This window comes from Amblyomma mixtum, chromosome 6 (assembly GCF_055824585.1).
Source record: "Amblyomma mixtum isolate Tamu chromosome 6, ASM5582458v1, whole genome shotgun sequence".
Classification (NCBI taxonomy): Eukaryota; Metazoa; Arthropoda; class Arachnida; order Ixodida; family Ixodidae; genus Amblyomma; species Amblyomma mixtum.
Genome location: NC_143017.1, coordinates 125,082,769 through 125,106,882, shown reverse-complemented (window position 1 = coordinate 125,106,882; position 24,114 = coordinate 125,082,769). Strand labels below are relative to the sequence as shown.

Sequence of the window (24,114 nt, the reverse complement as noted above, 5' to 3'; positions counted from 1 at the left end):
ACTGCAGTGAAGAGAGTGCGAAGTTAGGATCGGCAGGGAAAATAAAACGCGGAAGAAACAAGCGCAAGTTGGATTGGACACTCGTCGACAATGCCGTAAAAGGAAGATGAAATAACAGCAAACAAAACAAGGCCAAGCACCCGAACGACCCGGAGCAGTAGTTGTGATGGCGGCACACTGAAACAAACGACTTGGCAACAAATGGAAAGCGAAAGCGCCGACGCAGAAGAGCTCGGAGAGAGAGAGAGAGAGAGAGAGAGAGAGAGAGAGAGAGAGAGAAAGAAGTAAGATTGGTTGCCGTTGATATCGCTGTTGATTCTGCAGCTCTTGCTGAGCTGGTGATGTTCTTCTCTCTCTCCTTTTTTTTTTCTTTATCTATTCGTGTTCATCCCAGCGTCGCTTTTTGCAACAGAGCTCACAGCGACGAGCACGTCGACCTGACAGCCTTTCCGGAACGCCGGCTTCTTCTTTCCGCTCCTTTCGGGCGTCTCTCGCGTTTAACTGAGATGAGTGGGGAGGGAAAGAAATCTTCGTAGGACCGCCAGGGGGCAGAAACTAACAAAAACGGAAAGAAGAGAGTGGGCGGATTTCTATCACGTTCCAGTGGCTCTTATTATTCACGCGTGCCGCACGCGCGCACGCAATATGGGACGCGACAACTCTGACCCGAACTTTGCTCCCGGGAACCGCCCTTGCGTAAAGCGTCAGACGACGCTGGAGGCAACCGGAATCAAAAGCAAGCTCGAATGCTCGGAGACCCTTTGTAAAGCGCGACCCGACGTAGTAAGTACGCTGTCTAGGCCGTAGAGAAAGACAAAATTAAATAAAAAAAACGGCATGACAACGGGCCTAGCTTTCGGAAAGTGCTAGCCTGCGCATGCGCAGATTTATTGCATGTGTGGCATAGAAGAAGAAGGAAAAAAAGGACGTCTAAGTCGAAACCTGGATGACCACTTCAGCTTTGCGCGCGAGGATACCACTTTGGGAAAACAGCTGAGTGTTTCGCGTTTGAAGGTATGTTCTAGAAGAACGTCGGAGGTGGCGAGGCAATGGTAACGGCGTGGGATTACAAAAAACAACTCAGGAAGGGTAGAACTCAAAATCTGACAAAGAAAAGGTTTGTAGCTCAACTTTTAGTTTGCAGCAAATACTAGCTAGCAGAAATGGAACTGCAGCGAGAAAGAGACAGATAGCAATAAGCAATCTTCTACATGAATTTCAGCAACAACCCAGCAAATATGCCTGTCATGTCTACTTCAATGACATTTTATTGCAACCTCTTATTCAACATTTAATATATTACGAGAGAGAGCGAGAGCGATAAAGAGGAAGAGGGAAGGCAGGGATGGTAACTAATTATTAAAGTTTCAGGTGAGTTTAAAACGTCGCGGTGGCAAAGTGCTTATGGTGCTCGGCTGCTGACCCAAAGGACGCGGGTTCCATCCCTGCCGCGGCGGTGTCATTTCGATGGAGGCGACATGCAAGAGTACTGTGTGCTGTGCGACGTCATGCACGTCAACCCCAGATGGTTGAAATTATTCGGAACCCCTCCCTACGGTCTCCCCCACAGCCTGAGTCGCTTCTAGACGTTAAACCTCATAAACCAAACAAATATTTAATTATAAATTAGTGTCCAATTTTAACCTCATGCTCGTTTTATAACCTTATGCGCTTCGTTAAACATCTAAAGTCACCTTAAAAAGTAAGAAAAACATAGCCGTCCGGAGAGGAATAGCTCGCTGGCCAGCGTAACGAGAAATGTCCCTTTTTTAGCAATCTAAACAAGAAAGACTAGTACCTGGGTTCGGACTCAGATATCAGATTTATTTTTTTGTACTTTACAAATATATATTATTCTCAGGGCCAAATAACCTTGCAGACGGAAACAGGTAATTACGTTCAGACTAAACGCTGAAACAGACTCGCTATTTCGGGCACCAGCTTCCCTCAACTCTGTCCTGAGTACTAACTGCATCTACGTACCCCCAGTAATCTTAAGTGCATTGTCTGCGCTTCCGTAGTCCAGCCTTAGCCTAGAAACAGGGTCTGTTGTGTGCCACCTCCTGATTCGTGTACCATTTTCGAAGATTAAAAACAGCGTAACAAAGAAACATCCAATTACCAGTCAGCCGTAGGGTTGCCACTGAAACAGGCGAAACCTACTGCCTAGAGACTTGGCTGCGGCATCGGCTGGGCGGCTTTTGCATCGCTTTAGACACGCGGTAACAGCAGTCACGTCACGACTTCGATTGTGCGTAGACGCGCACCGCCGATCGAATCCAGTGTGCAAAGAACATGCTGACGGGAATAGCTTAGCGTGCGGATTGCAAAACTTTTAATTTAGTGGCTGTCGGAACACCTAAACCCGGCCTTACTGCAATGCGCATTTCTTCGCGGCACCGACAGGACCTTAGACCAAGTATGTTGAGTTCCACAACCTGTTTTGTTTCGTTTTTTTTTATTTTTTAAAACTTAAACGCCTTTTCCTACTGCGAGCTACTTGGAAAACCGTAGACTCCATCGGGCAGACAAAGTCTCGCCCGATTTCTTCAGCAATTTTATGAGCGAATTTTTTCCGCTCATTTGGTGTTAATGATCAGCACATCTCGTTCCCAGCATCCCACGCTTTAAAAGCGCCCGCTGTAAGGCCGAAATTCCTTTCGTCTTTTTGTTCTCCTCTCCTGGCGTCACTTACCATTAAAAAAGGACTGGCGCTGGATCGAAATACCGCGCCTCACTGCGCGGTGCCTTCCACGCGAAGACGCCTGGAGCAAACTTTTGAATGAGAAGCGACCGCTTTCACAAATCCGCGCCATGAGTTTTGCATAGCCATGGGATTATGGTAATGTCGGGGCTGCAGTTCGGTACTGGGAGCAACTTTTATGTCACGCCGGACTTCGTTAACAACGGCTCACCGCTTTGCAGCCATTGTGAAAGCAGAACTGGGTGAACGGAATGCCAACAGCTTTTAAGCATTTCTCCCGGTCTCCGCACTGAATGTAATGATGAATGCAAATACGTAAAAATGAGTTTTTTTTTTTACGTATAACGCGTTAAACATGTTGCGGTGATGTAAATATATTCAGGAATCCTATATTTTTTCTTCGGGACGGACCATTTAAGTTTTTATACAGCGACAGATGTTTGCGAAGTTGGTTTGCCTTTGAGTCATTCTGAGAACACCGTTTACTTGTTTTCTGTGGAACAGGGGCTGAAAAGCTAGCAACGAGGCTTGCTTGCGAGCTTGTAAGAAAGCGTTTTTAAAATAGTGGAAATTGCGTGCCCAGAAGATGAGGCGAGATACCCGAGCAAGACCCGTGAGGTTAAGGTACGCAGCAGTTGAATCGAAGTTTTGAACGGCAAAACCTACGAACAAAAAACGAGGGCTTGAATCGGCATCCAGCTTGCCGCTGAAAGCTGGTCACTACCGATATTGTTTACGTCAGATTATCGCTGTAACTGCTTCTATAATGTTGTGACCACGCCCCCAAGGCGAATACACTGCAGTTTTTTGCAGTTTTATTTAGACATTCCTTGACTGCTACAAAAACAAAGAAGAAAGTAGGCACTAAAAAAAATAACGCTTGGAATAAAACTGCCTCTAACATTATTCGGCTTGAACGTCGATGCGCTCCCGCTTTCTAGCCTGACAGCCATGCCACACCGCCGTCAGTTTATTGTGTTTTTTACGCTACAGGCTTTGTTTACCTGACCGCCGCACTGTGGAAATGAGAGCTACTAGCGTCGCATTAGGAGGTCAACGGCGCGCCCCTTTGAAGTATCCTCCCCTCACACACACACACACACACACACACACACACACACACACACACACACACACACACACACACACACACACACACACACACACACACACACCCAGCCGTCGCTAAGCGAAGTCCTCGACCGCGTCAAAGGTCAGCTCACCGTCTTTGAGAGCAGCCTTCTCAGGAACGTTTGCTCGGAAGCGAGGTACTTAGTTTCGTATCGGCGTGTCTCTTTATAGGATATTGGTTGATGCTTGTACAGAGCTGAGCGAAGTCTTGTTCCCGTTTTTTTTTCTTTTTTGCTGATTCGTTCTCTTATTAGCCGCGTCATCAGTAAGCCGGGTACTTTAATTCTCGGTGTGCCATTGACCCTTTCTGGGCTCTTCGACGCGTCAAGAAGTCGGAGCGTGCTCAGGTCGGCGAAAAAAAATCACCCACCGAAGCCAAGGGACAAAGCGGGGGTTAGGGGCTTGAGTCTGTTCTCTATTACACACTAAATTTAATTTCATTCTGATATTTTTTTGCCATTTTCTTTTATATACTCCGCGATTTGCAAAAAATTAGGCTGGAGCTCTTTCTTCCCCCGTTTTTTTTTTTCAGAATTCCTCCTTTTCTCAATAATATCGACGTGGGACCGGTCACTTTGTTAAGCCTAAGCGGATGCTGAAGCGATGTATAGTCTAACATGATTTCAAAGTGATCACCTTAGGCTAAGCTTGAAATAAAATGCTCTAACACAGTTTATTTTCTCTAGGTGCCTCAAATGAATACATGAGTTTGGCTTGCCGAAGGATTCCTCTATCTTGCACCATCATGCTTGTTGCGGACTAAGCGACCGTCATTCGTGGAAATATTGGTTGCTTCATTTTAGCCGGGAAGAGCGTGATGACCTTCAAATCGCTCTACACTCATAGTCAATCGCCGTCATCTCCCCGTCCGGTGTAGTGTGTTTCAACGAAAAATTAACAGCGTAAACTAAACTACTTGATCGTGCAGCAGAATTTGAGGACACATTGAGGCGAAGTGGACATCATCGTTAAATTTTTTTTTCTGAACTGTACTCTTCTCGTGTCCATACCAAAAGCGGCAGAGCCTGCAGAACAACGTAAAATTCAATAACAGCCCGCGTAAGTGTTATTAGGTTCGGTAGTAATACACCGCCAAGCAAGGGGAGTGTGCTTGGCACTCACCGTTTCTTGATTTATGTAAATGATTTTGTTACCCTTGTTAACCCGGCTGCCAAGATTGGTTCGTTTGCTGATGACTGTGTGCTGTATATTCCAGTATTTTCGGTTTCAGACAAACAACTTCAAGACGATGCTCTGATCAGTGTCCTTGCCTGGTGTGAAAAATGGGGCATAGAAAAATATGCCCAGGAAACAGTGCTTTTAAGCATAACTAGAAAGAAAAATCCGTTCCATTTCAACCATTTTATTAATGGCGTTTCAGTTAAAGAAGTACCAAATTGCAAATATATTGGTGTTGTGTTAAACTCGCAACTTCATTGGAACGACCACAGAGAAGACATTAGGTGCTCAGCACTATGCACACTTCGTTTTTTTCGCCGTAAACTCGGGGGTGCACATAGCAGCTGCAAATTACTAGCATATAATACTCTCATAGGATCAGAAGTTCAATATGCCGCTATCATATGATATCCCCATACCAAAAATGATTAGAAGAGAAGTTGAGAAAGCACAGAGACGTAGGGTTTCTAATAATTAATACAAACGAACTGATTTCCCATCTTTATTAATGACGGCAAATAATATCATACCTCTAATGCAAGACGCAAGATTCTCCGCCTGTCTTTCTTTCAACTAATTCACGGCAAACTAGGCATTTCTCCTGCCTGCTATGTACAGTTTTCATAAACGCGTCGAACTCGTCATCACCACGATCATAGCTTAGCGTCATACTTGGCGGAAACTAACGCATTGAAGTTTTTATTTTTTCGAAGACGGCTGCCGACTGCAATGCCTTGCCTGAGTGTGTTATATCCGCAGATGACTTTCTGAAGGCACTTCATGACTTAATTTAGTTACTGTATAGGCATATTCTTCAATTATATTCGTCGTGCATGTTTTTTTTATCCCTGAATGATTGCTCTTATATTGCATGTTTAATTTTTGCGCCCTCTTTGCTTGGACCTAAGCAAAATGTCTGCAGTATTGTGTAAATATAAAAATGAATAAAATAAATAAATGGGAGGCAGACAGACGCCCCCCCCCCCCCCCCTCCCCCCCCCCCCTCTCTCCCCAGCGGCAACGGGATAAGGAGGAGAAAAAAAAACGACTGCAAGCCAATAAAGACGAGCCCGGCACGTATGCGCAGAAGGCAAAAGAATGCCGGAGAACATTCCCCGGAGCTTCTATCGTACGTTGCTACCAGGGAAGAGATTCTTTACTCTATGGTAATGAGACCCCCAACATACAATCAGCGATTGCCAGCAACACTCCTCCCCTACCAACCCCATTCCCTTTTGGCTTCTTTCTTCTGGACGTCATTCTTGCTACTCAAGACTTTGTTTTCTGCGCTGCTTCACCTAGCTACCCGAGCTTCCAGTCCAGGCAACCCGGCTTTCTTTTAACTTTCTTCCTTTTCGTCTTTTCCGCACGGAAATTAGGTGCAAGCGCGAAGGGAGCATAGCGCGCGGGCAATTTTGGCGACCCGTAATAGCAACCTGCAGTTTTCTACTTGTGATCCCTAAGTCCCTTCATTTCCTTATCTGCTACCTTCCGGTTCCCCCATTATCCGGCTAACATTTCGACAGCGCGCTAAAATAACCGAGCTAGAGGAAATAAAGCGTGGGGCCGGTACAGCGTAAACAGCGCTCACGGCTCCTGCCATTGTGTCCTAAAGAAGAAATACGAGAAATTCGGCCTACGCTGTTGTCCCGCTCTCCTGCTCGCCGTCGTTACCAATTCGCTCAGGGTTAACTAAGTTGACCCAGTCCTCCGCTAACGTCTTTTCTTGTTTCTTCCTGCCGTGCAGCAAACTGGCACTGCGTATTTCTCCTTGTTCTGACTTGTGCACTCGCGCGCATGTGAGGGGCACGGAAAAGAATGGAGCGGCAGACGGAAGCAGCATAAGATATGCGCTGTCTGTAATTGAACGCAAAGCGCCGTGCATTCTAACCCTGTTCTGCTTTCTCCCAGAGTTCACGGTGAGGTGGTCTTGAATGCGCAAAGTGCAAAGTCGTGTCGCAGGGTGGACGACGAGACCAGACAGTCCGTCGTGAGTGCGCCGGTAATTACGCGGATGTGAAAGTGGACAAAGAAATCGGAGCGCCATTCATGCAAATAATGAATGGTGTCTGCATTTAAGCCTTGTAGACACGGCTCTTCCGACGCTTCCCGCGGTTTCCCAAGTCACGAGCTGGAGTCGGTGGAATCACTGGCTAATTGCCGAGCACCCAGTGTGAGATCGATGCATACAGATTGGCCTGAGATAAGGTGATTTGGCTCAATCTAATAGATGTATATGAGATAGTGGCGATGACGCGTACTTTCTTAGGTAATGATGAGAAAAATCTAACGTGGTCCCAAGTTACGGATAAAATCGGAAACGAGAGGCGCGGAAGTGAAATACTGATATAGTGGTGCATTTAACAAATAAACAAATACAACATGACGGTGGCTTTACTCTTGCTGAAATATCTTACAAAGACAGCTGGTATCACAGACGACGATAGAGACACAAAGTAGCTGAAGTTTGTAGTAAATTATAGGAACATGTAGTGACGGGAACTTGGTTACTGAAAAAAAAGAGCACGCATGGACACAAGAAAGGCGAAGAGCGAACGTGGTATTGGTTAGAATCCGCTCACAGCCAAAATATTTCCTTTAGATTTTCCTGAACAGGTCTGAAATTAGGCAGAAAAAACCGTATAGAGCACCGGTGCTGCAACGTTCGCGTAGTTGAAGCGCTAGGAATAAAAAGTTGTATATGTGGCAACGCGAAAAAAAAAATGCTGTTTTAGAATGTTGACATTTTTCTCTTTACATATGGTCCCCCATTTTTGTTTGCCGCTTTTGCGAAAAATTTCACAGCAAAACTAAATCGCCTGCCGCCGTTGAGAGCTCAGGTTAGAGCTTCCAGTACTATTATTATTAGTTCGCTGTAGTAGAAGTGGTGTCTGAAGTTTCTTTGCCGCGGGCAGAGATTGGGTGGTCGAAAACATGACTTTCAGTTGATCTTTCTTTTTGTTTCTACGTCAGAAGTATCCACGACAACTCCAGAATTTGCTTCACAGTAATGGCGCGCAGTAACGACGGCACCGCGCTGCACTGAGATGTCTCAGCACAGACGCGTCACGGCCCCGGGGGCAACAGCGGCTTCAGCCGACCTGTAGAAGACAGCCCGGGAAATGCGTCTACGGCACGTCGGTCTGCGCTGAGCTAAGCGAATACCGTGCTGCCTTATTCTGCATTCTGACGAGGCCATTCGCCCGGCACTCTAAGGATGTCTTTCGTAAGAAAAGCAAAAACATAAAAAAGCATGGAAGAGGAAATAGAGAAAAGACACGATTTGAATCCTTGGCTTCGCTGCTTTTTTACTTATTTGGTCTTTATTCAATTCACCGCCGTTGAACTTGCAAATTATCTCACTGCTAAAAAATAGCTTTCTTTCTTCCTTTCAATTGAAAAAAAAAAAAAGTGGCTTTTACTGCTTCTCACATCATTCGTCGGCACTTAAACTGAAGTAGCAGGAGCATTTTAGTCACAGAGCTCATTTTGCTTTTGCTCTGTACCGTCAGCAGATTCTCGCTGGTAATTAGCGAGTAAGCGTGAAGGGTGCGCTGGCTCCGGTTTTCCCTCTGTTCGCTTTTTCTCCCCGTGACACCTTCGTTTCAACGGCTTCTCGCGTCGCCTCTCCGCTTCTGACATTTACTTGAGCGTCGCTTCGTTATCAACCATCCTACGCAATCGTGCTAGGCCGTTGGAGAGTGAAGTATGAGTCTAGTTTAGAGAGGAAATGCGTGTCGAACCGAATGGTACACAACATGCCTTCGACTGCGCTGTTGCAACTTCTTTAGGCTTTACCCGGCTTTGTTCGAACAGGGGACAGCTATCGGGTTTGACTAGCGCGTTGTCTTTGTTTAGCTTTCAATGCTATTTTTCTTTTCGGCTTCTTTCAGACATGCTGCGTGTTTTTTTTTTCAGAAAGTGTTTATTTTTATGTGTATTTATTCATCCACCGCGCCATGTTGGGCTTTAAATCCGACGTACCGAGAAATAAAACGAGAGAGCTGTCAAGAAATGAAGATTACGTTCGACTCAGCGTGAGAGGAGCGAAACTGAACGTAGTAAACAAGAACAATATAAAACAAGAGGAAGAAGTGAAAAAAGCATTTAACAAAGCATGAACAGACGCTTTAATGTAAGTAATTTCAATATTCGTGACGGAAAATGGTCCCAATCTGAATTAGTGTGAGGCAAAAAAGGACCTTCTGAACACATTACTCCTCGACTCGCGTTCATGTTCTCTATGGAGGTGATCAATAAGATTGGAGCGATAATCCGGAGCAAAAAGATATTTTTGATATACAATATCTGCTCTGGCGCGATATACAGAATGAAGTATTTTTAATCTCGGCTTTATTCTTTTATATAGCCGTGCACACTACTAGGGCCCTGTTTTAAAAGAGTAGCACTGATTCAGCTACAATAATTTCTTGAGGGGTACGTTGCTGGCATGTCATCAATTGTTTTTCTAATTTATTCTAGTGAGTGACTAGTGACGGGTTCGAGGCTGTGCGCGCACATTCTAATGCTTATCCAAGAACTCTTTTATAGGACTAAATACCTGATTACAGGTTTGAAAACATGACATAATTTTTCCCTGAAAGGAGGCTAACAATTCACAGTCCTCCGCAAGGACTAAATTCACATACCGGTTCCTTTGCAAGGTAGGTGTCATGGACTGTCCTCAACATTGAAATTTAGCAGCACTTATTGATCGGCACCCATCGTTCTGTGCTTTAATCTAAGTTCAATCTGGAAAACAGAGCGAAGGAATGAAGGAATGCGGCCGAGCTTTTCAATGTCTTTCCCACGATGTACTCTCCAACCGCCAGTAATGTTAGGTAATATTCATCGCTCTACATAGAATGTTTTGTTTTTGATTTGAGTCTGGCAGCAGCAGCTAATGATAACCCGCTTCTTTTCATCAGACCTAGCTCATTGATCGCCAGTCTGCCATCGATTTATTTTTTTTTTCGCCAGTCGCCATGGTTACTGCGTAGTTTTGTCAATGTCTCGCGACATTTAGTCGGCTTAGTTCCACTACATCGGAGGGAATCCATGAAAAGGCCGGTTTTAGGATGGTGCCATAAGGTGCCTAACTCGTGATTCCAGCGTGTAGTCGTATCACGAACTACCGATCCTGCAAATTATTTAACGCCTGAAAGACTGGCTCTGGTAGCACTCTCCTCTTGCTAAAAGGTTTGATGAGCCAGGGGGCAAAGCACAGAGAAATGAAGCGTACTGTCCATGGAGCCTGTGATCATGTCATGCATCAGGTATGATTTATGCTATGGCTCCTGCTAGATGGCCTGATTCGATGGCGGAACTTTGAACCGTGAATTGCAAGCTGGTTTTTGCAGTTTACAATTCTGAAGAGTACGTGCCATTCACAAGAAGGCTGCTGACGACAGGCGAAAGAACACTGAAGTCGCCCGCTCTGTCCTCATTTTACAAATCTGACTTAACGATGTCTTAGATTAAGAAGTTCGCCTCCTCCTCCCTCCTCTTTCTTCGAAAAAAAAAATAAGTGAGAATATAAGAGGAAGATGATGTGCGCCACAGTTCACTCAAGAAACGTAGCTGATTCACCAGTGGATCTTATTTAAGCATAGCGGCCGTGTTTGACTTTCGACAGCAGCGCTGAAACGCACACACTGCTCAGTGCTCAGGTCACCGCGGTATGAAAGCAAACGAAAATCGCCTTTCCTGCAATTCCGTGGTCATTCCGCAGAAAAGTTCCCTCTACACTACCGGTCTATTGTTAACGGCTGTAGCGGTTACCAGAAGCAGTAACGCTCACCAGGGAAAATATTGTTTGCTTAAGTCCGCATGTGGATAGGGTAGGCTGTCGCGAGGGAAATTATCCGTGTTTACCTAACTTCGCTCGTGGACCAATCTGGCTGTGGTTACAGGCCTCGAACAACAGGCAGTCGCCAGGCTTACCGCAGTTATGCGTGGGATTAGTTTGCAGCCCTAATACCCGCCTTCCGTGTTCACCGCTTCGAAACGTTGTTCGATCGAGAAGAGAATGCGATCAGCAACAAGCACCGGGCTGTTATAGCTCGGTCCGTCACAGCACGGAAGCCAGCGGACCCCCACAAAAAACCGAATTAGCATCTCTCGCTCATTTTTTTTTACTTATTAGGAAGACAGGACAAATATTTGCATATTCCTTTGTGTAAGGGATAAGTTTTCATCCTGTACATTTGTGACTTCAAGCGCAGTTTTCACCCCAGGGCACCGATCTCGATGCAGAAGCCGAAAAGAAAGGCTTCAACAATTTATAACAAAAAATTGCTTTCCAACCATGGCATATACATGTTTTTATGCCCACGGTTAGTGTTTAACATCGCAGGCGCGTTACAATGTCACCGAGTCCAACTTTACATACTTAAGAAGTTTATTTTTTAAAATTCTTTTCTGCATTCGATAATTAGCTGGGTCACTTGCGCGTTCATAATGGGCTATAAACATCTCGGAATAACAGAATTTAGAGAAGGCACCTACTTCCCCGGCAAAGTGTGCTTTGCTTATTTTTTGGCATGTGCATATTAAACCTTGGTTACAGCCGTTCCTTGGGACTGTATTCCTCCCATTTACGCTTATGCACTATAAATTCGACATATTGCGCTATCTTTAAAAAAACATCGCACTAATTTTTTCGCTTATTCATGCTATATAGAGACACTTTGGCAGAACGGAGCGGCACACAGAAAAAAAGTCGATATTTATTTAAATTAATGGACTTGGCTGGTTTTGGTCGAGCTGATGGATCAGTTGGCTTTTCTGACCCTGGCTCAGGACATCCTCGAGGCTTACTATTGCGGTGAAATAGAGTTTTCTCTTTGTTTCTCTGATATCCAGAAGAAAATCACACCCCGAATAACGCTTTTTATGGCGACATTAAAAGCGCTTATTAACTCACCAGAATTTCAGGCATCCCACTGAGGAGTAAAACTGCTTTTAGTTTATTCGACACTCAGCTATGCGTCGATCGATTCAGTCGCTGAGTACACTGATTCAAAGGGCTTTGCTTGTGTAAGAGACGAAGCCTTCGAAAATATTAACTACTTGCGAAACGCTGTCATCAAGGATGAGCCATTTAGGTCACTATCAAAGGTCCGTGACGAAATGCGGTACCCAAACCCCGATGCTTCCTGAATCAGCCAGCTCATCTTGCTTCTTGCGACATGGCTTCGATTATCTTATGAGCACCCGCACTGGCCGGAAGAAAAGCTTTCCGCTACTATTGCTCATAAATTTTGGAAATGTTAACGACACGAGCAGTTTCTAAACCATATATGAGATCGCTGCCAGAACATTACGAAATTCAAAAACTAAAAGATTCAATTTATATTTTTCTTGCCGCGGCCTTGGTAGACTCAAAGCTGACCGAGGCGGAGCTAAAAAAGAAAAGTTGGAAAACGTATAATATCCACTAGGGCTAAATGACACTTTCCTCAAATCAAACCCCCCCTTCCGCTCCTTATAAATTATTTCGCTGGAGAAAACTACCAGTCCAAACTGCACGACGCACATTTTAATGATTGAAACGAACAGGATACTCAAAATAAACGAAGTGAAAACTTTTGTTAGGATTACCAAAAAATAAACGTTCTACGTAAAACGTTAATGCTCCGAACTCTGGCAGACGTATTTCATCTTTAAGTTCAGTCGGCACGCTCTGCATCATACAGCAGACCATAGTATGCTGCATTGCGTGGTAACCATACCAAGGGATAAAGCGATCCTTTAACACTTCACTATATAGCAATGTTTCAATCGGCAGTGCACACCCGTGCCAAAGAGAGCATGAGGTCCTTGAGATCGCGGGAAATCGGTTGAAAAAAATTGTTTTGTATTAAATATACTTAAAACGATGTCTCGGCAAAATATCCAGGGTTAAAGCGATCACAAAGTATAAAAAAAAAAGAATATTTTTATTGTTGCGTGGCAGAAAAATGAAGCGCCAGCTTTGAAATGATGTTTTACTTCATAAAATCGTAATTTATAAAACCTCTCTTCAAGCGCCGATTTTTTGCGTCCATTTGAAATCTCGATATGCGTCCTCTCGTTTGACACCTTTCAAGAAGACATCGAATGAGCGCAGCCAAAGCTACAGGCGCACTCTCGCGACTCGATTTTTTGCGATTCAATAGGTGCACCAAGACTTCAAGCCTTTTTACCTCCGTTCATGATTTAACAAACACAGTCTCTTCCTAACGGGAATTTTCTCTTGTGCGCCAAGGACAACTGAAATGAGCTGTGGTATAAAATTATGTGGGGAGGAGTAGAGGTGCACATTGATGTAATTTTCATTGAAGTTTGCATTATACCTAATTTTAATTATTTTCCTTTTATACGTTCCATTGATCGACTTTTTTGTCAATGTGTTTTCGCTGACGCGAGTGTAAAAACAGCATAATCACACGAAGTGCATCTTGGGTGACGCAGTTCTGTAAATTTCATATAATGTACAAACGCTTTTGGGTAACGGCCTGTAACAAAGAGCCCTATTAAAACTACAAAACTGCCTATAAATAACATTCTTGTTCAGCTGTTCACAATCTATTTGCATATTTAGACTCTACATAAAAAAAAACCTTTCATGGTAATGGTAATTAGGATCCCGACATAAATAAGAAAAATGACGGCCGATTTAGCTTGGTTGGGCCAAATGCTAATTAGGTGCGCCCGCACGGTTTTGGTTCGAGGCTCGTTTTCAAGGTCACACAGACTTCAGACAAAGATCGGCAAAATCGGCGACTGAGGGCGTTAGTGCTACCGAAATAAAATGCAAGGGGTCACTCAAGCTCCAGCTTAGGAGTACGACGCGATACGTTAATAGGTTATTGCCACTATATGCGGAATTTGTCATTCTCTATTTTACATTCATAGATAGCTGCGAGTCCTCGTACCCCCCCCCCCCCCCCCTTTCCCTGGCTCTGTGGTGCAGTGGTCAAGCGATGCGAAAACTGCCCTGCGATGGCAGGTGCTGCCACCGGTGGAACTTGAGAGACCTAGGCTGCTCTTCTCAAGCAACCCACGTTGCCAGTCAGGGACGGAATTTGTAAGAGGGGGGTCTCATTGCTAGCGCAGCAAAAAAAAATAATTGTTTTAAGACCGGCATGCCCTCTTAAAGACTCAAAGGATACAGCTGCATGATATCAACTGCATGGCGTAATCTTTACTAATTATTCGCCATTATTAACAGGTAGCCTGCGTACGCTGCAGGGCTCTCTCCTGCGGTGTAGCCCTCTCTCGTTCCGGCCCCGGTGGCCACCCAAAGCGGGCGAACTTACCGTGACCTCATCTCCAAACCTGTCTTTCGGCCGCCTCCGGCTAGGCTTTCCTTCCGTTGAAATCGATTCTGCTACCGTACCAGACCATCGCTTATCCGCTTTCCGCATCAGATGTCACCTCCAAGTCAATTTCCTCCTGGCAATTTTCGCCAGGATATTATTACCCCGAATTTGTTTTTCAACGCACTCTCTCTCTCTTTCTCTGCTCTCTCTCTCTACTCTCTCTCTCTCTCTACTCTCTCTCTCTCTCTCTCTCTCTCTCTCAGTTTTTCTCAAGGCTACGCGTATCACATTCCTTTCAATAAACCAGTGCGCTTTTTTAAAGCCTAATTTGAAGCCACCTCGCTGCTCTCGCAGTTTTGGCCCGTACTTATTTACTACATACTTCCACATACATTATACTTTTTATACTGCCTTGCGTAAAACACGTACCTTTATTGCAGCACGTTATACGGACGCATTTCCCGTACAAAAAAAACAAACAAATAAATGAAATGAGATATAAATACGTCATGCTTGAGCTCAAGATTTACTTGTCGCGAAAGAAGGTGATACTGGCATTTCGAGGCCCAGCATTTCTCAAAACGAATTTCACACTTGGCGGGACAGTAACAACCATCCACATGCGGTAAGCTAACCATTGAGTTAACTAGACTCAGGTTACTAGACATGACGCGATCAAGTAAGACATCCCATTAAATAACTGGCAAGAGGCATATAATTAATCAATGCGGCAGGATAGTGAGCGTTTCGCATCACTCTAGACTGAGTTAATGGTGCGTGTCCGGTAAACACGGGATCGACGTTCCTCCGGTGCACTGAGTTTAACATCTCCGGGCTCCAGAACTGAATGAAGTTTCATAATTAGTGGAGGCGGGCGGGACGGCAGGAAACGAACTCCGGTCAAGACCAATTAAGCTATGATTCTCGGGCATTGTCCACTTTCAAACAAATTCATTATGCTGTGGCGGTGATCCCTGCTATTAAATTATGTATTCCGCAATGAGGTGCCCCGCAGTTCAAAGTGAACCAAAACATCTGTCCCGAAAAGCTTGAAAGGCGAGGCGAGAAAAAAAAAAATTCAGGAACAGATATGATGGTTGCTAAGAATGTGGGTTCGGCTACACTCGTTATCCCACTAAATATGTTCAATTAAACTCTAGTAGTGACGCGCCTTATAAATTAAGACACGTCAGTTACAGAGTACCATTCGTAAGGACTAACTATGGAACCGAAATGCTTTCATATTTAATTCCCAGTCTTCTAAATAAACATACACAGGCCATAGAAATTATTCAGAAATCTGTTTCCCAAAAGTCCTTCAATAGAAATGCTAAAGCTTACCTCCTTTCTCGTCCGAATGATTAAAGGGTTGTTCACGCAGAAATTCTTAATGTCCCTGTTTTTCCGTCAACTCTGTGAATTCTCGTGTTTTTCTTGTTGTGATGTGCCTTGTAAATATTTACTTTAATTATGTCATTGCAAAAGTATGCACCTTCCTCTTTCTTTTACCTTGTATAATTATGTGTTGTTTTTGTAATGAGAATGTATGAAGTTCTTGCTTCTTTTGGCGCTTGTCCTGAGCATTGTGTCGGGTGCTTGGGCCCCGTCAGGCAGAGTGCATCTGCCTTTTGCCCCTGTATCCGAGACCTTGTTGTCTGAAATAAAGATCTATCTATCTATCTATTTCTCGGATACGACTACGACCTATGTTCCGTTTGCATGTATCGGTAAGTTACTGTTTACAACCGGGAAGCACATGTCGACTGCACTTCAAACCATTCTTAATCTTCTCGATCTCCCGTCATAATAGGCCAAGATAGCTGTATTACTTTAGAAATTTCCCAGTGGCAATAATTATTTTAAACTGCTGTTTCCATCGCAGCCTAGAGCTGATTAGTTTAGCTTTTTTGTAAAAAATTTGGAGGCTGCCGTTGCAGTGTGAGTGATTATCTCCTCCATTACACGTTGCATTTGATCCGCCTGCATAATTACCAGGGGGATATCACAAGCAAAGCGGAAGTTACCAAACGGGACCTAATCAACTATTTCACGAGCAGGTGTTGCCAATTATAACTCTTCGTATACCCGTAGCAAATGAGCAGCGAATAGCAGGAGACTTATTAGGTGATTACGCTTGACCGCTTTATGATTCGTATTCTAACATTCATTCAATGGAGGACTATGATCAATGTGGATGCCGAGCAGATATTTGCTCTGCATACTAACGCAATCTTCCAATTCCTAGGTTCTCAAATTTTTGCATGACTGATGACGTTTAAATATGAATCAACTGTCAATTCGTCGTAAGTGATTAAGCTATCTGTAATATCCTCCAAAGCGACGATAAAAAAAAAAAAAAACATTTTAGAGGTGAGAAAAAAATGAAAAGAGGGCAGAGAAGGAAGCCCCAGTGTGGTTATGGCGGAAACCTTAGGAGTTTTTTGCTTTTCGCGAACACTGATTTCAGCACACATTCGCCTCGTGTTTCAATGTACAGATCTCGGGAAGTGGAAATCGAAAGCGCTTTTGCACTTCTTTTTTTACGCTAAGTCGCAGTATGGCTGTGCGGCACGACGAAGTGCAGAGTTTCGGATCCCTTTTAGCCATCTGGGGATCCTTATTGTCCGCGCAAATTTCTTTTCCGGAGAAACAGGCTAGTCGCAGAGGAAAATCGAACCCGTGGTCTCGTGCTAGGTAGCAGAGCACCGCAACTGCTCAGACGGGAGAAAGGCCCAGGAGCTTGCGGAGAGCTTTTAACGGAATTTGCTTAAACACAATCGCAACTTTGAGAGAGGAAGAGAGGAAAAGCCCAGGGCTCAGTTTCACCATACTCCATTCACAGAAAAAAAGCGCTCACAATCTATAGTGAATTCGCAAACCATCCGCTGTGTTTCTGAATAATAAAGATTAAAAGCAGCCTGCTGAGGCTTGTTTCCCATCAACAAGCTCTCTACAGATCTCTTTCTGTCGCGGCGCAAGAAATTAATTTCATGACATCAATCTTTCGTTTGACTGTGAATCTTGCGGCGAGATTTTTTACGCACTAATTTCGGTCCAAAGTTACTAATGGAACCAATTTCACGCTCGTTTTAGCAAATTCCAGGGTCTGCTACTCCAGCTGGGGCATTTTTGACGTCGAGTTCTGCCAAGCCTGAATCAATTTCGTGCAACATGCAGAGCAATGCGTGGATATGATATGATCATTTCTCGTGTTTAAAAAGCTCAGAAGACCCAAAATTTTCACCCGGAAAATATACGATATTAGGCTTTTTGAGAAAATGAGCAGGAAAAACAAAGTTCATTTCTCTATACCGTTAGAGCTGAAAATTTTTCCCATTTCCATAAGGCAACAACGTTTGGATGGAAAGGAATGCAACGTCGGCTGCTTTCGTGATGAGTGCGTTTTTTGAGGGTCTTTTTCAGTTGTGTTAACCACCGCTAACGTTTCCGTTAAAGACAAGGTTACTACTCCGCATGAAGGATCAGTCAGCAAATTCTGATTAGTTATCGTGTTGCTCCCCCAGGCGAAATCAAAAGCGCTCCAAAATATCTTCCGGTAAAGGGGGGGGGGGGGGGGTGTATATTTATAGTCGAGGCCTTAGTAGTATGGAGAATGCTTAGGCGAGTAAACTCCGCTGACATTTTACCTAGTGAAATTTAGTAGACAAGGAGGCATCCTATACGTAGGCTAGCAAGTGACGCTGGTTCGCTCGCCTATAAACGCAAAAGATTTTCATATATTTTCCGCGGAACACGTGACAAACGTCCAAATGCCAAAGCGTGCTCCGCAATATTCTTGCCGAACCTGTACAAGGGAAGGCGAGTGTGTTCGTTAAGACAGCAATTGGAGCATGTGCATTGCACCGTTTTTATACACCTGCGGGGCGGAAATCAGCTGCATCTATTTTTGGGTAAGCAACGAATGAAATAATCTCGTACGCTGTGGTATTCAAAATATTCAGGTCTCTCACAACAAACTGAATAGGGGAGACACTGATACCTTTAGTGCGTTTTTCTATATCAACTTTCACTGCTTCATGCGAACAGTGAAAAAAAGCGACTTTTCTGATATTTCGCCGACGTTGCCGCATCATTACTAAAGTAGGTTGGATGAGCGTTGCGATGTTTTCGTTCTGCTCAGCTAACAGCTGAATTCTTTGGCAAGGTGGTATCGGAAAAATCGCCAGGTCAAGGGCAGCCGCATAAGTACAAATAAAATAACATGCAAATTTATAAATATCAGTAAATACAGGGAGGGCTAATAAACAAGATCTGAAATGCAGCGGAAACTACAAGTTATCAGGTAGAAGTCATAGATATTTTTTTGAACAGATTCTAAAGATTAACCTGATATAGTGAAATGACACAGCGAAGAACGTTTGCTGAACGTTAAGCGTCTGCTCTCCGACAATTATAAGAGCTGTAAACTAAACTCGAATTTATTGTTGGACTGCTTCTGGAAGGAAGAAGTTAGGCGTGGTTTTCGAGGCCGTAAAATTCTTGCCTGCAAGCTGAACACGCTGCGGCATCTTCAGCTACGACTGCGTGATGTTTTCAGGCATTGCGCCTTCAAATATTTGGTACAATTATACAAGAAGGCAGGCATCTGAAGGGGCGAACATTCCTAATTTCACCTAAGCGCGCAAGTGCCATTCGAAACATTTAAATGTCGAGCGCTCGACGATCCACAGTCAGCAATCATGGTGGGACGGAAAAGCAGAAATCCTATCTTGCTTGAAAAATGAAACGGGTGCAAATGATGGAAAGAAGCGAAGGTGACGAAACAGCCGCTACACGAACAAACTAATCAACTCAAAGTTTTTCCTTTCTTGGTTCAAGTATATGTGATCAAAATGGTCCTTCAGCTTGCATTGCCAGGCATTCAACGATGCCTCTTCTTCTGTCTGTATGTCAGTACAGGCCAGAACACTTTACGGACTGGCTTCCGTTTTGTTCATGTCTTATTTTTCGTTACGTTGGCAAAGGGTTCTGGTAAAGCAATGCGAGGAAATAAGAGTTTTCCAGGAAAGAAGCTGAAATATAAACTAAAAATGCAGATGTAAAGCTAAGCATTTTTTGAACACGAAATCTCAAGCAATATTAAAGAAGCCGATGCCCAGCTCGTGGTTTCGAAGGCACTGTCTAGTACAGTATAAAACGTGGTTACCGATGTTCAGAGGGCGCGTAGTTCAAGCCCCTCGCAGTAAAACTCAACCATAATAATGTGTTTGTTTCTGGTCAGGAAGTTGTAGGAGAGTATTTTTTTCCAGTGCTGCCCAGGACTCTTTTGTCTCAACGGTAAAAAGCAAAGAAAGGTAACAAAATATCAAAGAACAATTACAAAAAAACATGGGGAGAAATATCTTCCTTAACGGCCTGTAATGTGATTATCTGACTATCGTACTAAATTAGCTAGGGCAACATGAACTCAATACAAAGCAATACAATGGCTTGAAAGGAAGTGAAGCGCATGTCGTAAATCGCATTTGGACTAAGTCCGTTTCTATAATGTTATTTTTCTTTATTTACCTTTTTAATTTTTTTTTTACTTAGAATGTGTGATAAAAACATGATACTAAACACGCTCAAAAATATACGAAATAAAGAAAAAGTAACGCACATCGATGACGGTAAATATTTTCGCCTCAACCAGTATTTAAATCAATAAAGAGTCGAGGTACAAGGGCACTACTTCTAAAAATACACAGAAACAAAAACACCTCTGACCGGGAGAAAGCCACGGTAGGTCAAGCCAAAAATTCATGTCGTTATTTAAACCATACCTCTCTTATGGCAAGCAGCATAGAACATTGCAACACGCAGACAAAGAGAGTACGCAAAGGTCGTTACTCCCTACTGCTCAAAATTTGTCCACTCTCGGTGGTCGGCGCTATCGCAACAAGCCGAAGAAACTGCGCTTCTCTTCGTTAACGCATGTTACCAACCAAATAAAAACGTAGTAATTAACCCGCGAAAAACTTCTTCCTAACGGTGCAGTAAGACTAACTTGAAAAGACCATGTAATCCGATAATATCAAGATAAAGAGGGCAAGCAAAGTCACAGCGATAAAGTATATCTCATACGTGCTGGCGCACTGCTTTACCCACTGTGCGTTTCGCAATAACGAAGTTTGCGCCGAGCTGCTTTTCGTAATGGGCGTCGTGTGACACGATCCACTCACCCGGGTAGTACTTGATGAGGATGTCTCCGGCCGCAGCGGCCGTGTGGTTGTCGGCGGCGTGGCCAGCGCCGTCCATCGTGGCACGGATGGGCTCGCAGCGCGCCAGCAGCGTGCCCGCGCCGCCAGAACTGCTACCAAAACTAGCGCCACTGACGCCGCCGCTGGCGCCACCAGATGGCGAAGAGGAGGACGACGACGAGGGATCGGGCCGAGGGAGCGCAGGCGCGGCGGGCCCGACAAACACTGGCACCGTGCCGCGCAGGCACGAGCACTGGCCCGTCAGGGGATCGCAGCGCGCCCCGGCGGGGCAGCCCGGTACGCAGGGACGCGGGCGGCCCGCGCAGCCGCCGCCTGCGAAAGGCACGGGAAAAAGAGGAAGAAAGAGGAGGAAAGGGAAGAAAGTTTAGAAGCAGCGTTGCAACCATTTTTGTCGCGGAGTAAACATCAACAGCTTTTTTAAGTTTCGTATTCTTGCTTGAAGATGCCGTGAGGAAAATATTTAAGAAAAAGGTAACTTCTTTTTTTTTCTGTTACGTTCGTATAGTTTGGTAACTTAAAACTGTAACGCAAACAGACGTTGGCTGATATTTTAGTAACACAAACGTTCTTTTTGGGCTACGATATTTAGTAATGGTGCACCAATATGCCGAATTTTTCACAGTTGCGAACTATTATTGTTCGCGTTTTTATAAACTATACAATAGTGAGATAAAGGGAGAGAACTGCTGCGGCTTTATTACTTTTAGGAATAACTTGATGTGGAAAGAGTTGGCGCTGTGTAAAAAATGTAGCAGCGCCACGAAAATAAGACAGTACGAAAGGGTAAGAGACAGCTCGGATCGCTGAGCAGCAGACCCCCTTCATGGCGTTGTTAAGTGAAGGAGTTCGGGATGCGCGAATACATTTACCTCATGACCATGAAGTTCCTTTAGTCTTCTGCTGTTCAAAGCCACACACTGATGAGTTAAGTTTTTACCCTCTACAGAGACGACGTATATTTGGTAACAAGGAGAACCTTGAGTCAATCGTCAATTACACCACCGATAGCGGCTGCACGGAAAACGACTTCGCTTATTCGTTACGATAGTAACGTCTTTAGCAACGGCGTGCATCTCGCCATATAGTGTTCCATAAAGTGCAAATATTTGGACAGGGACTCAGTTATCAGCGTATGCTTGTGACTTTAGGGGAAGGAATTTGTTTTTTATTTCATGGTTGATTGATAATGAACCTCTTTCGATTGCTATCTAGCATATAAATTGAGTTTCATTCATCTTCCCTTTCACTGTGATTCTTGCAGCGAGAGCATTCGTCGGACAGTTTCCGCCTTGTAATAATTATAATAAACTTTATTAACGCAAGATTTTCGCAGCAGCAATACATGATAGACCTGCTAAAAGCCACAGCGGGCTTGAAGGGCAGGCCGGCAGGCAGCGGCAACAAAGTGGAATACAGCGAACACCACAGTTTTAGTTGAAGCAATTAAAGCAAAATACAAGAAATACGAAAAGCAATGGGGAGAAAAATTATAAAAACAAAACAAAATGTTTACGGTGAAATGTTACCGACCTAAGTAATTTCAGGCTCTTTTAGCAATTTGCCGGGCTTGTTAGGCTATTTAGTCCGAAGCCAGGTTTCGAACTTCAAGTTCAACCAAGACTGATCCGATGCGATAACGCAATGCAATGCCGGTAGAATATATGGCCGATTCTCTGGTACAAAGGCTTCACAACTTCCCAAATTTTCCCACAGAAAATTCCCAATGCCATGCATGTGGATGTAAATATATATATTGATATTACTTTGAAAACACGTTGAAGTCCTCATAAAATTTAGTGGATTCGATGTTTGAAGTCTTATTGCGTGAAACGTGGTGAAATTCTCCCTGTGCGCGGAAGTGGACAAGCGTGGGTACACAAAGAAGAAATGTTTGCTTAAAATATCATTCTGAATTACCGAAATGAGATTCTAAAAGATAGGTGGCGACACTCATCCTTCTGAATGTCGTAATCAACTAGCGAATACCTCAGTTTCAATCAAAGGCTAAACTTCAGACCATCTTTACACCTCGCAGGTAATACTCGGTTTAGTCTAGGCTGCGAAAAAATGTTTAACAGCTAGATGTTCCCTGTGATTTCTTGCTCAGTTTATTTATTTATGTAAGTGAAATTCCTCTAGAGTGTTCGATGCGAGTGAAGCAACTGAATCGACCTATCCGTGCGCGTGAACATATGAATGAATTAACGCATGAAAGAATAAACGCAAAAAATATACCTAAAGCAAAGTACTCATGGACGCAAGCCCGATAGTGTTAAGCAATATTCTTGTTGATTGTATCCCTTGAAATTGAGATGCAGTCTTCTAAAGCTACAAAGTTTTGCTGCCTAGCTAGAGCAGCATAGATTGAGTGGGAGAAACTGGAAGCTTTATGTGCTATTAGTTCCTTTGTAAGTACAATATGTCGATAATGAACAAAAGTGAATCTGTGAGAGGGAGCCGACATGCACTCTCATGTTGTCCGATGAGAAGGCGATTTAAGGTGAGAGTTGTCTAGACAAATAGCGTTCACCTTTAACTCAAACTCAAGGTGCTAAGTAGGCATTGAGTTCTGCTATGACATTCCAAACTCTTCGGGGAACAAGTGGACTTCAGTCTCTCTATTCTGAAATTTTTTCTTGGCGCTATATCGCATGACAAAAGCCAACGCGCACTTAACACCAGGTGCAAGATCACACTTAGTTCACAAAAAAGTCAACTGTGCGGATTCTATGGCTGCCCCTCTAGACGTGGCGTAATCGAGTAAAAACTGATACGCATTTAACGCTTCCCTTCCCCATAAATCAAGGCAGCGGTGCTTCCCCTGCAAACACGCACCGTATGTTCCTGCTGCATACAGCGGTTCGGTGAAATTCCATGAATTCCAGTACTGAACCCCAATGTAGTCGTTCGGAATTATCGGTGTCCTCACGTCTTAATTAGTCGCGACGAACTAGGCGGATGAGAACAGACCCTGGTCAGAGTTAATTAGGTTGAGTGCTGGGACTCTGGCTTGGACACCTGAGAAAAGAAACGTTGGGGCGGTATTCCTTGCCGTCAAAATCGGCATTACTTATCGAGAATGGAAGTGCGGTTCAAGGTTAAGATAAATATTTATCTCCTACAAAAATAAACATGCATAAAAAAACAGGCACGCTATTAGCTAAGGGCCGACAAACTTACGCTTAGTAGGCGTAAGCTAGAATTGTAACAAAAAAGCTAAATTTAATTGTAAGCGGGCCCTCTTAAGCAGAGCGTCATAACCTGTTAGACAACAAAACGAGATTAGCTTTCTGGATTATAAGTTGAGGCGTGGGCGAGGAGAGTGTTTTAGTGAGGTAACGCGAACGTGGTTTATGTCTTTTAAGGCTTTTGCACTAGTAAAGGCATTCATTTGCATGGTAATAGCTAGAAACGGTCAGGAACGTACTATAATCAGGCACGAATTATTAGTTATGGCAGAATCAGAAGCACAGCATTACACTAAGAAAGAAATACTCGGTTTGTGTCCCTATGTTTTAAAGGCAGTGGTTTTAGAACAATACCGGACTATTTATTGGACCAGTGTAGCTAGGAG

At 44.0% G+C, this 24,114-nt stretch overlaps 1 protein-coding gene across 10 annotated transcripts in view; it reads right to left on the bottom strand.

Annotated features, from left to right (window-relative positions):
• Positions 1-24,114, bottom strand: part of LOC149340280 (thrombospondin type-1 domain-containing protein 7A-like) — a 360,309-nt gene that overhangs the window by 98,825 nt on the left and 237,370 nt on the right. For all 10 annotated transcript variants that reach the window (XM_089549023.1, XM_089549024.1, XM_089549025.1 and 7 more), the window contains one exon: positions 20,502-20,852. In XM_089549023.1, the coding sequence (XP_089405149.1) occupies positions 20,502-20,852 (351 nt within the window). The remainder of the gene's footprint in view (positions 1-20,501; positions 20,853-24,114) is intronic.